Source organism: Etheostoma spectabile, chromosome 13 (assembly GCF_008692095.1).
Source record: "Etheostoma spectabile isolate EspeVRDwgs_2016 chromosome 13, UIUC_Espe_1.0, whole genome shotgun sequence".
Taxonomy (NCBI): domain Eukaryota; kingdom Metazoa; phylum Chordata; class Actinopteri; order Perciformes; family Percidae; genus Etheostoma; species Etheostoma spectabile.
The window spans coordinates 10,745,976-10,760,677 of record NC_045745.1 but is presented as its reverse complement, the minus strand read 5'-3'; the positions used below and the strand labels follow the sequence as shown (position 1 = coordinate 10,760,677).

Below are 14,702 nucleotides of genomic sequence, written 5' to 3'. Positions count from 1 at the left end.
CCCCCCCCCCCCCCCCCTCACAGTCTATACCTGATGTCATCACATGTTTGACACTGTACTCGTCTGGTTTCTGGCTTTGAGACAGAGACGCTCATCTTCACAGATATTGATTGAACGGTTGCGAGACGCTTGAGATAACAAGTTGGAATACTTCATTTAGGTGGTGTTCCCTTTTAAATAAACATATCTGGAGTAACAAAAACAACAACAGTTCCCTCTGACATATTGTGAAGGAGAAGTCTAAAGTAACATGAGAAGAAAGCAACCAAGTAAAGTACAAATGACTCAAATTTGTATTCAAGTACAGTACTTGAGTAGATGGTCTTAGTTTACATTTCTCCACTGGCCTCACGATCTACTGGTTGAGTCTGTTTCCATTGTCTCGTTTTGTTGTCATCGATACACACACTTCCCCTCCTGAGCCCGGTGTAAAAACCTTTTGTTTTCACCGAAACGCCTTTTTCATTGTCTGCCTTTCCACTGAGGTTAATTGTGAGTTGAACATACCGACGGACGGACGGATGGAAACACACTCGCTGCTGAAGATGTGACAAGCAGCTGCCCTGTAATATTTTCCAGTTTCTACTTTTAGCAGCTTAGACTTCACAGCTGTTTTTTTTTGTTGTTGTTTTTTTACAGTGTGTGCATGTCTGTCTTCATAAGCAGCTCAGTTCATTCATGTTGCATGGTACTGTGTGGGTCAAAGTATCTGTGAAACAAGCTTACAGTTCACTGCTTTTGTGTTTTCTCGCAGCGATCATACATGAGGAGCATCAAATATACGACCCACAGACGTTGTGAGTGTTTGTTCCACGTTCTCAAGTCATGTTACATCAGATTTGTATATGTTGTTATAGCAGATATAGCAGATATTACAGAGTAGTCAAACATATTTGGAAGAGAAAATGAGGGAAATGATTACCTAAACTGTCTGTTGTAACCACTCATCACAGTTTACACGGAGGGATTGAGAGAAAATCCCAAAGAAATCAAATGTTACATGTATAAGAATCTCTTTAAATTCAATCATTTGTCCATAACTGTGTGATATCTATCATCAAATCTCCATAAAGACTCTTTGTGACATCAATCAAAGACTAACAAGCGTCTTTATTTTACTTTTAGTCTTAAACTCAGTCAACGCTGTGGTAAATCCTATAATGTTTTGCTTTAACTTTTGTTTAAATGAATATTTTATGTATTTTAATGTGTTTATATTGAATATCTTGACAGTCAGCGTGGGGGGAGCAGGTTTGCTGTGACGCGATCCAAAACAGGTAAATGAGAATTAATTTGTATTCACCTTTAAATGTGCACATTTAACCTGTGGTGGAATGTGACTAAGTACATTTACTCTAGTACAAATTCAAGGTACTTGTACTTTACTCGAGTAGTTCCCTTTTATGGAACTTTATACTTGTACTCCACTACATCTCAGGGGTAAATATTGTAGTTTTTGCTCCATTACATTTGTCTGACAGCTTTAGTTTCTTCTCAGACGCCAGTTTTTCATCCCCTCCCTGTTTTCAGTTTTTTTTTTTTAAAAGTCTCACAAAACATGGGCTGTTGAAATAAGCGCTGAAAATGTCAACATTAAAAACATCAAAAGAACTTTGGAAAAAACACCAAAAACATTTTAAAAAAAAAGCACCCACAACATTGAACAGGTGACAAAAATGTGGGGAAAAAACGATCATATTGAAAAAAAAGTGACCACAATTTTTTTTTTTGCATGATTGACATGAAGACAACACAAGGGTTAAAATAAATAAAGTCTTTAAAAAGCTTCTCGGATCAGCTGCAAGATGCATCGTCCCAAAGCTGAAAACAGGGCTGTTATTCTGACACCATGGAAAGTTTTAACCTTTTTAGAGATGCGAGGTTCTCACAGGACATATGCACTACAAACATATAATCATCCTATAGAATATGATGCATTGCTGTAGATTAATCTATCCAAGAGTATATAAAGGAGTTAAAATGAGCTCATCCTTCAACATCTACAGCAGCAAAATGCACCATGCACCTGAATGCAGCAGGAATATTAACCCAGAGACTTGACTTTAAATACTTTAAGTAAATTTCGCTGATAGTACATACTTTTACTCAAGTAAGGTTTTGAATACAGGAGTTTAACTTAGAGTATTTCCACAGTGTGATATAAGTACTTTTACTTCAGCAAAGGATCAATACTGTGTTTAACTAATGTTTTTTTTATTTTTCATGACCAGAGCCAATCACATCGACTCAACAACAGCGTATGTTTCTCCGACGCGCGCGCGCGCAGCACAGCACACACACACAACCACACACAACACACACACACACACACACACACACACACACACACACACACACCACACACACACACACACACACACACCCACACACACACACACACACACACACACACACACACACACACACACACACACACACACACCGAGTAAAGTTATAAGATTATTTCTTCACATTGAGACTCCCAAGACATATGAGAAGTGTTTTAGAAAGTAAAATTGTTTAGAGAGGTTTTACATATGTCTGTGAATCAATACATATCGGAAGATAATTTATTATCATTATCTTAAAGGCCCTACAACCATTTTAACATGCAAGTGACCTCACGCAAACCCAAATATCCACAACCCAGTTTGTCCTAAAACAACGATGTTCATATCTGACTGTGACAACAGGGTTGATTGTTTACAAGTTATTATAAAAATAAATCAAGACGGAAATTAAACTGTAAAAAGGCCTCAGGCCCCCAGGGTTAAAGGTGGGATTTAAGTGTGGTGTGTGTGTGTGTGTGTGTGTGTGTTGTGTTGTGTGTGTGTGTGTTTGTGTTGGGTGTGTGGGTGTGGTGTGTGTGCGTGTGCGTGTGCGTGCGGCTGTGGGGGGATTATTTCTTTACAAACACAGAGTATCCCTCCGCCCAGCACTATCGACCAGTGTTTGACTGCTGCTTCTCTTGTGAGAGATCAAAATAGACATTTTACACTAAAATAACACTACTAATTTTTTTGTTTTTCAGACAAATTCGTGAGAATTTATGGACTTCTAACAGGTAAGATCGTTATGGTTTTTAAGCCTTTTTTATGTCAAAGATTACAAAGATTTCATATATATATATATATATATATAACTAATATATATATATATATATATATATATATCGAATCGAAATCGAATCAAAATACTTTATTGATCCCCGAAGGGAAACTCTGTGTTGTAGTTGCACAAATATTATAAATAGAGTAGAAATACAAGAAATAAAGAAATAAAGAAATATAAGAAATATAAGGAATATAAGGAATTGGATATGTACGGTATTTACATAAAGGAATGTTATTATACATTATTTACATAATTAACATAATTAAGGATTTGGAATGGTGAAGTTAAATAATAATAATAATAATAATAATAATTGTAGTATTTGAAATTGCACACATGTCAGGCCGGTGTTTTTGCACAATAACACATATATTATTATATTATAATTATAATATATAATTTCCTATCTAATATTTCATGTATTACAGCTGCAAACAATGACCAGTCAGACTATGAAAACGTATCAGACGGTAAGTTCACGCATACATAATACACAATGAATACATTTAACTTAAAGTGTCAGCCATTTTTCACACATTTCTATAATTACTGTGTTGCTGCAGCTCAAACAGGAACTCCAGAACACACATATGTGTAAGTAGTTAAGCTGTTTTTACATTTTCTCATTTAAAAACAAAAATATACATAGAAGAGCAATTACTGCAAAGGTTTAGGTTCTTTTTATGCAAAGAGTTAAAATTCGGCGTTCAGAAGTGGAGTGATTTACTGTTAATGTTGATTTTAAGTAACGTACGTATACGGTACATAGATTTTTAAATCAAGAGAATCCGATCATTGGTCTTACAAATATTATCCAGATGTGTTTCTTTCAAATGGAAAACAAGATAATAGGAAATAATTTCCACCAGGAAGGGATGTAACTAAGTACATTTACTCAAGTACTGTATTTAAGTACAATTTTAGACACTTCCACATTTTATGCAACTTTATACTTCCACTTCACTACATTGTGGAGACAAATATTGTTCCTCACTACATTTAACTGACAGTTTAGATACTATTCAGAATCAGAATGTAAACACAACATATAATCAACTAATAAATGATGATATATTTACAGATTAAACTACACTGACACTTATAAAGTAAATTAAAATGAGCTTCACCTTTACCAGCTGCAACATTGAAGTGATGAACACATTAATGCATCACTCATTATAATCCAATAATGTAATATATATTATTAAACATGAGCAGGTTTACTTTTGGTACTTTACGTTTATTTTGATTCTTGCTCCTGTATTTTAACATAGGGGGGTGTATACTTATGCCCCCTGTATTTTAGCCCTAGTGTGTGTATACTTATGCCCCGGTATTTTAACAGAGGGGGTGTATACTTATGCCCCTTATTTTAACATAGGGGGGTGGGTATACTTATGCCCCTGTTTTTACCATAGGGGGGTTTATCTTATGCCCCTGTATTTTAAACATAGGGGGGTGTAACTTATCCCCCTGTATTTTAACATAGGGGGGTGTATACTTTTGCCCCGGTATTTTAACATAGGGGTGTAGACTTATTGCCCCGTATTTTACACATAGGTGTTACTTATGCCCCTGTATTTTAACATAGGGGGTGTTACTTATGCCCCCTGTATTTTAACATAGGGGGTGTATATTTTGCCCCTGTATTTTAACATAGGGGGTATACTTATGCCCCTGATTTTAACAAGGGGGTGTATACTTATGCCCCTGTATTTTACATAGGGGGTGTATACTATGCCCCCTGTATTTTAACATAGGGGGTGATACTTATTCCCCTGTATTTTTAACATAGGGGGTGTTAGACTTATGCCCCCCTGTATTTTAACATAGGGGGTGTATACTTATGCCCCTGTATTTTAGCAATACGTTATTCATTCACAAAGAAAATTTCCTTAAAAGGTTGGATTTTCCTATTTTTGTTTTAATTAAGGCATTAAGATAATTTCCAAAAGATATTTTATTTTATTCCTCTTTTTTCTCTGAGTACTTATTCAACCTCTTTTGGGTCGAAAGAAAGAATTGCTGGGATGTTCTAGAGACCACAGGGACCCTAGGGACCACAGGGACCATAGGGACCACAGGGACCACAGAGGCCATAGAGACCATAGGGACCATAGGGACCATAGAGACCATAGGGACCATAGGGACCATAGGGACCATTGGAACCATAGAGACCATAGGGACCATAGGGACCATAGGGACCATAGGGACCATAGGGACCATAGAGGCCATAGAGGCCATAGAGGCCATAGAGGCCATAGAGACCATAGAGACCATAGGGACCATAGAGGCCATAGAGACCATAGAGACCATAGAGACCATAGCAACCTCTGTAACTCAGGCCTCGAAGGAATTAGGATGTTTAATAATTAATTTCCTGTTGTTTTATAGAGCTCCACTCCCGATCTCAGTGTATGAAAATGAACAGCCTAAAGAAAGAATAACTGGTGAGTATCTGTCTTTTACCCTTTAAATTTAAAAAACCTCATGACCTAATGACCTTATGACCTTATGACCTTATGACTACTTGTTCTTGGCTTTAACATCGATTGCGTTCCTATAGATGCCGAGGAGACTCCGGGTGTCTACGCCAACATCATCACATCGTTGCCAATCACCGACGGTACAGTATGTTCAATCATCGGATCAAAACACTGAAGCTGAAATAAAATATCTAAACATCTAAACATCTAAATATCTAAATATCTAAATATCAAACCGCCGTTTCACCAAAACAGACGAGGACGACTACGAGAACTCGGAATTTCTGGACAAAGTTGTGCAGAAGCGAGAAGACGGTGAGTGCCATAAATAATCTTTATTAGCATTAACAAAGCGGTGGTATATTCTATATAGGTTGGGTTTTTTTTTTATCAATAATTGGGGAAAAACAAAAATATCCTACTTACACAGAAGCCTGTTTGTATCCTTCATTATTACATGAGTACCGACAGACAGAGCTGCAGCATTAAGTCCAATAATCAATAAATGGATCAAGACAGGAAATGAATCAGCAGCCATTTTGATTTAACCCTTGTGTTGTCTTCCTAGTCAACCATGGTTACTTTTTTTCGACATTATTATCGCTTTTTTCCGACATTTTTGTCACTTTTTCACTGTTTTTGGTACTTTTTTTTTTTTTTACGTTTTTGGTGTTTTGTCCGAAGGTTTTTAATATTTTTCATGTTGTCTTATTTTGACGGCCCATTTTTGGTGACAAATAAAATAAAAAATTAACTGAAAACGGGTCAATTTGACCCAAGGACAACACAAGGGTTGAGTAATCTATTGAAGGGAAAATGTGTCACCTTTAACGCTAAAACATTACTAAGTGGGTTCCTCGGGACACACAGCGAAGCGACGCCGATTTGAGAGAAATCTGTATTGTCGCCCAAAGAATGAAAACCGGCAGCTGATTGGACGAACGCGTCCCGTGGGTCCGGCTTCTCCGGAATTTCAAAGCTGAACCATAATGGCAGCTCGTTCGGAATGCGATCTCAAATTTTAGGAAAATAGGTCACCAAAATGTGTGTTTCTGAAAACATGTTAAGCGAGAAATAGGCCGTGCAGTCGCTGAATCGGTCTTGATTTCAATCTACTTTCCGATTCAACGTGTCAAATCAGACAAAATGGACGCCGAGTGTCCTCGCTGACTGTCCGACGGCCGGTTATCGGGTTGGTGTGTCACCACCTTTATATTGACCCAGAAAGCTGCAGTTTGCTAGCCCGACCCACATCATCAAGATCTTGGGTCTGGGAACTCCCCATTAGCCGGGCTAAATCCGAGGGGCGGGATAAACGGTTGTCTTTCAAGTTCCCTCTGCACGCAATAGGACAGAGCTACAACCAATCAAGCAACGCTGGTTGATAGATTCAACTTTTGCCGAATCCGGTCGGCAAAACACTGAACACATCTTTCTTTTTTAAGAATGGCTTCAGTGCTTAACTCCAAGTCTTCCAGAGTCACGGACATATTTCTTTGTTGTCAATAAGCAGGACATTCACGCGGAACCGTCGCAACTCTGCCGTCCTTCTGTTAAGCCCCGCCCACCGACTCTATACACGATGTGATTGGCCGGACCAGAATATATTTTTTTCCAGCTCGCAAGCCAACTGAGAGTTGCTAGACTGTCCCTAGCTGCAAATTATAGTTGCTGCCACTGGGGTGCGTCTAGATTTCTAGGCTAGCCGCGGGCAGATGCCGAATCGGTCAATATCCAGAGGCATGATTTGACGTGACGTAGTTGGAGGCAAGCAAGAACTGCTAGCTAGTTCAGCTAGGATTTCTACTAGGGGTGTCATGATTTTGATTTTAAATTGGAAATTGATCCAAATGACCTTTCATTGTATTTTTTTTTTTATTGGAACAATGCAAATTAATCAACATTTATGTAAATGCACAAGTGTCAACTGTAATCCTAGTTACCAAGAGTGCATGTCTTTATGGTGGGAGGAAGCCCACGTGAACACGGAGGAGAACATGACAACTCCACCCAGTAAGGCCCAGTCCGGACCAGGAATCAACAGTGCTAACCACTGAGCCGCCATGCTGTAACTCAGGGAATTTTTGTTGTTGCTCTCTTACCTTTTGACACGATCGAAATCAAGAGCAGGATTGGTGATTTCCCCTCAGTGTTTTTTTCTCTCTCCGCCCTCACGCAAGTCTGAAAAAACCACAGGCACAGCTTGCTTACCAGATGGTAGCATGCAGCTAAAGACACAGGGTAACGTTAGCTTACTGGTAGCATGCAGCTAAAGACACAGGGTAAGGTTAGCTTACCGGTAGCATGCAGCTAAAGACACAGGGTAACGTTAGCTTACCGGTAGCATGCAGCTAAAGACACAGGGTAACGTTAGCTTATCCGTAGCATACAGCTAAAGACACAGGGTAACGTAAGCTTACCGGTAGCATGCAGCTAAAGACACAGGTTAACGTTAGTTTACCGCTAGCATGCAGCTAAAGACACAGGGTAACGTTAGCTTACCGGTAGCATGCAGCTAAAGACACAGGGTAACGTTTGCTTATCCGTAGCATACAGGTGAAGACACAGGATAACGTTGGCTTATCCGGTAGCATGCAGCTAAAGACACAGGGTAACGTTAGCTTATCCGTAGCATACAGCTAAAGACACAGGGTAACGTTGGCTTATCCGTAGCATGCAGCTAAAGACACAGGGTAACATTGGCTTATCCGTAGCATACAGCTAAAGACACAGGGTAACGTTAGCTTATCCGTAGCATACAGCTTGAATATTCCAGACACCCTGGCCACAGCTGGAGTTGGCAAAACCGAGCTGGAAAATCCTATTGCTTCCCTGGAGTCACCGGTGTAGCAACACTTTGCCTTTCCGGTGAAGGTTTTGGAAACAAACAGCAAAGGTTAAAAGCATGTGTGCTCCGACGGGACTCCATGGTGCCTTCAGGTACAGGTGCATTCACAGCGTTAATTGTGAGAAACTAAAACGTTTGTCGTTAAACACCCTATTGGCACAAAGTTTGTGATTTCCTGAAGCAAACCGTTTGAGAAAATGTACATGATCCAGACTAGCTAGCTCGCTGTTATTATACTAATGTATTACATAAGCATTCAATAACACTTCTGACACGTTCTGTATCTCATGGCTCAAACATTAAATGTTCATTCACATTCTTTTGAAACAGATGAGCCGGACTATGTAAATGAAAACGAATGACTGCACCCGACGTGGACGCCAGCAGAAAACACCAGTCACACTCTGAACTTTGTTAAACTTGAATTTTTTATTAATATTATTCCTGCCCTGTGTCATATGGTAATGATGTGGACGGCTTTGTGAATAAAATTTCGATTGTGTGTGAAAACTGAGGCTGCCATCTAGTGGTGATGAATACAGAACAGTGAATACATAAAATAGTGTTTCTCAAAAGATTAGTTGTGAAACTGAGTATTGAGTACTCCTAAAAGTGACACTTACTATTTAAGTGGCTTACTCCCACTCCCAAAACTAAAATCTTTAAATCTGCCACTGCCAAAGGCTAAAAATATAATTCAAAGGGCAAACATTGCAGTGTGAATTGAACCCAGATTTCCTACACAAATGGCATGTGTCATCCACTGGGCAACACTTTGGACGCAGAAATTAGTAATTAGTTTAGACTAAAATTAAAGGAATGTACTTTTATCCAATGCCATTTTTTTCCAAATGCTATAAAATTGAATAAGACACACCAAAGTTACTCATCAAAATCCCCCCCCCAAGAGCGTTGCGTGGAATCAATCATCTCATTTGGGGTAATTTCAATTGGGTAGCTAAAAAGAACATTGATATAGATAGAAAATAGGTCAATTTGACCCGAGGACGACATGAAGCGTTAGTTTTTCCAGTGAGTTGACAGATGATTGTTTGAATATTAACCTGTGTTATGACCCCATTATATTGTGAGTTACCCTCTGATTGAGACTTAAAAATAAGGAAACTGACAGTAAAGTTTTTACAGAGATGGTTTTATTGATCTGAACAGATCCGATGAGATCTACACATGTTTGCTGAAGCTGCTCAGAGACCAGATTTAAAGACATAACGTCTACGTACACACAAAAGACATAAACCGTTTAATATATATTTATATATGTATCCTTTGTGTATACGCACACACACACAGAGGATGGTGCAGTGACGTTTCCAAGGGTAAGTATGCAAAAGTGACACAGCAATTACACACACAATCCCACAGGAGCCAGTGTTTAAAGGGCCTAAGGCGTAAAGGGTCAGAATAAACCCAGATTCAGGGGACAGTAACATGATGCGTTTCAGCCGTTTAATTTAGCAGGTCAACAGGAAAATGTGTCATCTGAGCAAACATCTGCCTTAAACCATTATATCTAATGATTTCTATTTCCAGCTGTTGGACTTTTAGAGTTTCCTCTGCCTGTTGAAGTTAAGGCAGAACTTGTTACACACAGCAGCGACAGTAAATTAATCTCTGGTTTTCCTTTGAAAACAATCACCGGATAGATGATTGAATGGCTGGTAAAGCAGGTGGTTTTGTTTTGAAGGTTTCAGGAGTAAACAGGAGTAGATACACAACTCTCGCGCACACACACACACACACACACACACTTCCACGCACACATTCACACAAACACCAGCAGGCTGATGGGAAGTTTAGACGTTGCTCAGTGCGTCCACACCTGGCAGGACTTTACCTGAAAAAGAGAGCGAACACAGTCAGATTCAGGCTTCACTGACAACACTACAGTCATGTTGGTGGTTTTTTTGTGAATGACCCCGTTTCTGTGCCTCACCCTCCAGCAGCTCCAGGCTGGCGCCGCCTCCTGTGCTGACGTGGCTGACCTTGTCTTCGGTGTTCCACTTGGCGCAGCAGGTGGCGGTGTCGCCCCCGCCTGGACACACAAACACAAACCACACACACACACACGACTTAAAGGTTAAATCACAACAGCCTTTAAAAGACCCCTGACCTCAGGTTGGATTTCTTTTCTGACAATATAAGCGTGAGTTGTGTTTAATTGGTGTGGTCGCCGAATGATTAAGACAACAACTAAACTTTAAATGCGACCGGGCCGGGGTCGAATAGATATTTAGGAATACTGTTCGGGTCGGGCTCGCTCACATCAGCGCGATAAGGCATTTGTTGTAAAATGGTGCTCCTTTAAGAGAGCTCAGTGCGTATGGGTCTCTGTGTGTGTGTGTGTGTGTGTAAAGTGGGCAGAAGAGAGAAAGAGGAAGCAGATGTGTTGTAGCAGAGTTGGTGGAATAAGTTTTGTACACAGTGTGTGCGACGTCCGATATAAACCCCAGACTGAAAGCCAAGTTCAGTCATTTGCTCACCAGAAACGGGGTTTTAACCCCGACGTTCTTTGTTTTATTTACAACGTCGGCCCTGGAGGTAACGAGTCTTCCCCGGTTTTCTGACCGCATTCAGAAACAAAAGCAATCAGGAAAAGGTTGTGTTATGTGTCATTAGTTTGATAATTTTTATTTTATCTGAGTTACGCATAAATATCTCAATGCCTGTCGGGCTCGGCTCGGACTCTGACAGAGAAATGTATTTTTTGCAAAACAGATGTTGACAAAATTTCCTTTTGGGGAAAAGGATTTTAAATTGGGAAAAACTTTGAAAAAAAAAAAAAAAAAAAAGTGTAATAAAATTGTAATATATAGCAGAATATTGCAACATGTTAAAAATCGCAATAAGATCGTATCTTGACATAAATATGATAATATGATATCATGAGGCCTCTGGTGATTCCCATCCCTAGTGTTTTTTGTTATAGTCTCTCCACTGCAGCACAATAAAATAAATATTATAATAATAGCCTACATTTTGTCTACCTTGATTTGATAACGTGAGGTGTGAACGTGACCAAGGCCCGGATCTCATATTATTTAGAGATGATCACTTTTTAAGACATTTCAGTGTTTAAGGATAACAATTTTTATGGATTTTCCATAAACAACGCGCATAATGGACCAGATATATAACATTATATGGCTGTGTTATGATTAACTAAGGAGGATGTTTCTGACCGTGCCAGCCAGGGGAGAAGATAACGTCTTTCTCACCGATGATTGTGACGCAGCCTGATTTGGTCACCTCGACCACTTTGTCCATCATGCTCTTCGTCCCGTGGGCGAAGTTCTCCCACTCGAACACGCCGACGGGGCCGTTCCACACGATCTGCTTGGCCCGGCCCACCACCTCCGCGTTGGCCTTGCGGCTCTCTGGTCCACAGTCCAGACCCTGCAGAGGACACCATTACCCAAACAGAAGCAAAAGAACAGTGACAAGAGAACGAGATAGTTGTTGTTGTTGTTGTTGTCGTCGTTTTCTCACCATCCAGCCGGCGGGGATGCCGGCGGCGACGGTTGCCGTGCCGGTGGCCGCTTTCTCGTCGAACTTCTCGGCGGTGATGAAGTCGACGGGCAGCGTGATCTTGACGCCGTTCTTCTCCGCTTTGGCCATCAGGTCCTTGACGATGGCGGCCCCCTCCTCATCGTACAGGGAGGTACCGATCTGACAGAGAAGGGAGATAATATTTATCACATCTCTTTAATCTTGAAGCAAAACGTCTTCAGTTGAGAGTTTAGAGGTTGGCAGATTCAAAGATATTCAGGAGGAAAACAGATAGATTGAGCGGTCTACTGGATAGCTATAGTTAAATAAAATATTCTGGTGTGTACATGATCAAATAAACTAAATGGTTGTTTAATTTTGAGGTCTTTAAAGTCTGGAAAAATGGAATAATGTTAGCATTGACTTGGATTACTCCAGCAGTAACGGATGAAGTTTGTTGTAGACAATAAGGGCGCTTTCACATCTAGTTCGGTGCGATTCAAATAATAAAATTTGTAACAATGTTGCGTTTTTCATGTTGTTTGGTTCGTTTTGACACTGCACTTTGTTAAATGCACCAAACGCTGGAAACACACGTGACGCGGTTGCTTGTTTATTAGGACAGAATATGCGAAACTCACAACACTTCTGGTCTCAGAAACAATGGAGCAACACCACATTTATACCGTCGCGGGTTTCCTGGTTTTGCTTTAGGGTGTCTAATATTTTAAAAGAAGGTGAACAATGAACAGCTGACAGACAGCAAAGAGAGAAAGAGAGACACACCAAAAGAGAGAGAGACAGCGAGGGACACAGCAAAAGAGAGAGAGGGAGAGCAAGAGAGAAAGAGAGACACACCAAAAGAGAGAGAGACAGCGAGGGAGACAGCAAGAGAGACACACCAAGAGAGAGAGAGAGACAGCGAGGGAGAGAGCAAGAGAGACACACCAAGAGAGAGAGAGAGACAGCGAGGGAGACAGCAAGAGAGACACACCAAGAGAGAGCGACAGCGAGGGAGACAGCAAGAGAGCGACAGCGAGGGACACGAGCAAGAGAGCAGAGAGACACACCAAGAGAGAGAGACAGCAGGACACAGCAAAAGAGAGAGAGAGAGAGAGAGAGAGAAGAGAGAGAGAGAGAGAGAGAGAGAGAGAGAGAGAGAGGAGAGAGAGAGAGAGAGAAACGACAGACAACACCAAAAGAGAGAGACAGCGAGGGACACAGCAAGGAGCCAGAGAGACCGCGAGGGACACAGCAAGAGAGACACCAAGAAGAGAGAGCAGCGAGGGAGACAGCAAGAGAGGCCAGCGAGGGACACAGCAAGAGAGACCCACCAGAGAGAGAGACAGCAAGGGACACAGCAAAAAGAGAGAGAAGAGAGAGAGAGAGAGAAGAGACAAGACGACCACACCAAAGAGAGAGACACAGCGAGGGACACAGCAAGAGAGCCAGAGAGACACACCAAAAGAGAGAGACAGCGAGGGAACACAGCAAGAGAGCAGAGAGAACCAACCGAGAGAGACAGCGAGGGCACAGCAAAAAAAGAGAGAGGGAGAGAGGAGAGAGGGAGAGAGAGAGCGCGCAATTTGTGCTCAGAACAGCTTATGGATATAAAAGTTATAACCTAAAATCATCATTTACAAGTCAATAAATTGTGTGCAAGGTTGAAATTGCAGGCTAGGAAATGTTGGGTTTTTGGTTCCCTTCCTGTATTTGGGGTCGGATCGTGTGAACTGAATTCTAGTTCACTTGGAAGCGAACCGAGACCCGTTTTTAAGCAGCCCAAACAAGGCCGGTGTGAAAGCAACCCCATAAGGTCTGAGGTCTGTTTTTGGTGAGTTCTGGTGCTAAAGGTCTACAAGCATGTGGGGACGTGCATGTCTCTACAACAACCTGACAGAAAGATAACTGGTGTATTTTCACATAAAACGTTATAGTAATGGCAGCTTCATTTTTTTAAATATTCATTTTGTTTTGAGAAAAAAAAACAAACAAAAAAAACAGAAAATTCCCTTGCCAATGATAAACCTTTATCATACAAATCTAAATGCTTAAGTCAAAGTGAACCTTCCCAACACCACCGCACATGGTCTGGATGGAAGGGAAAAGTCCCAGAAAACCAAACCAAACCACCTTCGTCCCCTCCAATCAGAATGGATAGTTGACTAGTTGCTATGTAAGGAACAGGCTGGGAAGCTCCGTGATTGGTCGTCTTTCTAGAGACATCCTGCCCCCCCCCCCCCCCCCTCCCCACAACAAAGGGGTAAAGTTTTAGAATCACTACTTTAATGATTCACTGTAAGAGTTAGTTATCCATAATGTGTTTGTCTTTGTTAATCTCCGTCTCACACTAACGGGGGCAACAAAGCGTTTCACTGCCCAGTGTAGTGATGTTTTGAGAAGGCTGAGGAATAAAAGCCTCTCCCTCACCTCCATGTTGTTGAGGACTTTGAGGAAGGTGAAGGCCATGCCGCCGCCGATGATCATCTCGTCGACCTTATCCAACATGTTGTTGATCAGCTGGATCTTATCTTTCACCTTCGCTCTGAAACAGACGGAGGCGGCACACAGCGGCTTAGAGAAGTAACTGACAGCAAAAACAACACCGTTGTATTTATGTTCCGACAAGATAGGCATGCGTTGTGTACAGACTGATCTGTACATGCAGTACCAAACTGGTTTAAAGTGCCCATATTATGCTCATTTTCAGGTTCATAAAGTTGTATGTATGTATGTATGTATGTATG

The 14,702-nt window shown here is 40.9% G+C and overlaps 1 protein-coding gene and 2 long non-coding RNA genes across 4 annotated transcripts in view; 2 read left to right on the top strand and 1 right to left on the bottom strand.

Annotated features, from left to right (window-relative positions):
• Positions 1-1,269, top strand: part of LOC116701135 (uncharacterized) — an 18,741-nt gene extending 17,472 nt beyond the window's left edge. For both annotated transcript variants that reach the window (XR_004334824.1, XR_004334825.1), the window contains exons 3-4: positions 755-797; positions 1,234-1,269. This is a non-coding gene — a long non-coding RNA (uncharacterized LOC116701135). The remainder of the gene's footprint in view (positions 1-754; positions 798-1,233) is intronic.
• Positions 1,270-2,224: 955 nt separating this feature from the next.
• On the top strand, positions 2,225-9,127 carry LOC116701133 (uncharacterized). Its single transcript, XR_004334821.1, has 8 exons — positions 2,225-2,258; positions 3,032-3,064; positions 3,543-3,584; positions 3,678-3,708; positions 5,509-5,564; positions 5,681-5,740; positions 5,856-5,915; positions 8,779-9,127. It is a non-coding gene; the product is annotated as an uncharacterized LOC116701133 (long non-coding RNA).
• Positions 9,128-9,723: 596 nt separating this feature from the next.
• Positions 9,724-14,702, bottom strand: part of pgk1 (phosphoglycerate kinase 1) — a 15,411-nt gene continuing 10,432 nt past the window's right edge. Inside the window, exons 7-11 of the mRNA XM_032534682.1 lie at positions 14,386-14,500; positions 11,956-12,135; positions 11,685-11,862; positions 10,403-10,501; positions 9,724-10,303 (exon numbers count right to left, since the gene is read on the bottom strand). Coding sequence (XP_032390573.1) covers positions 10,263-10,303; positions 10,403-10,501; positions 11,685-11,862; positions 11,956-12,135; positions 14,386-14,500 — 613 coding nt within the window. The 3' untranslated portion in view covers positions 9,724-10,262. The remainder of the gene's footprint in view (positions 10,304-10,402; positions 10,502-11,684; positions 11,863-11,955; positions 12,136-14,385; positions 14,501-14,702) is intronic.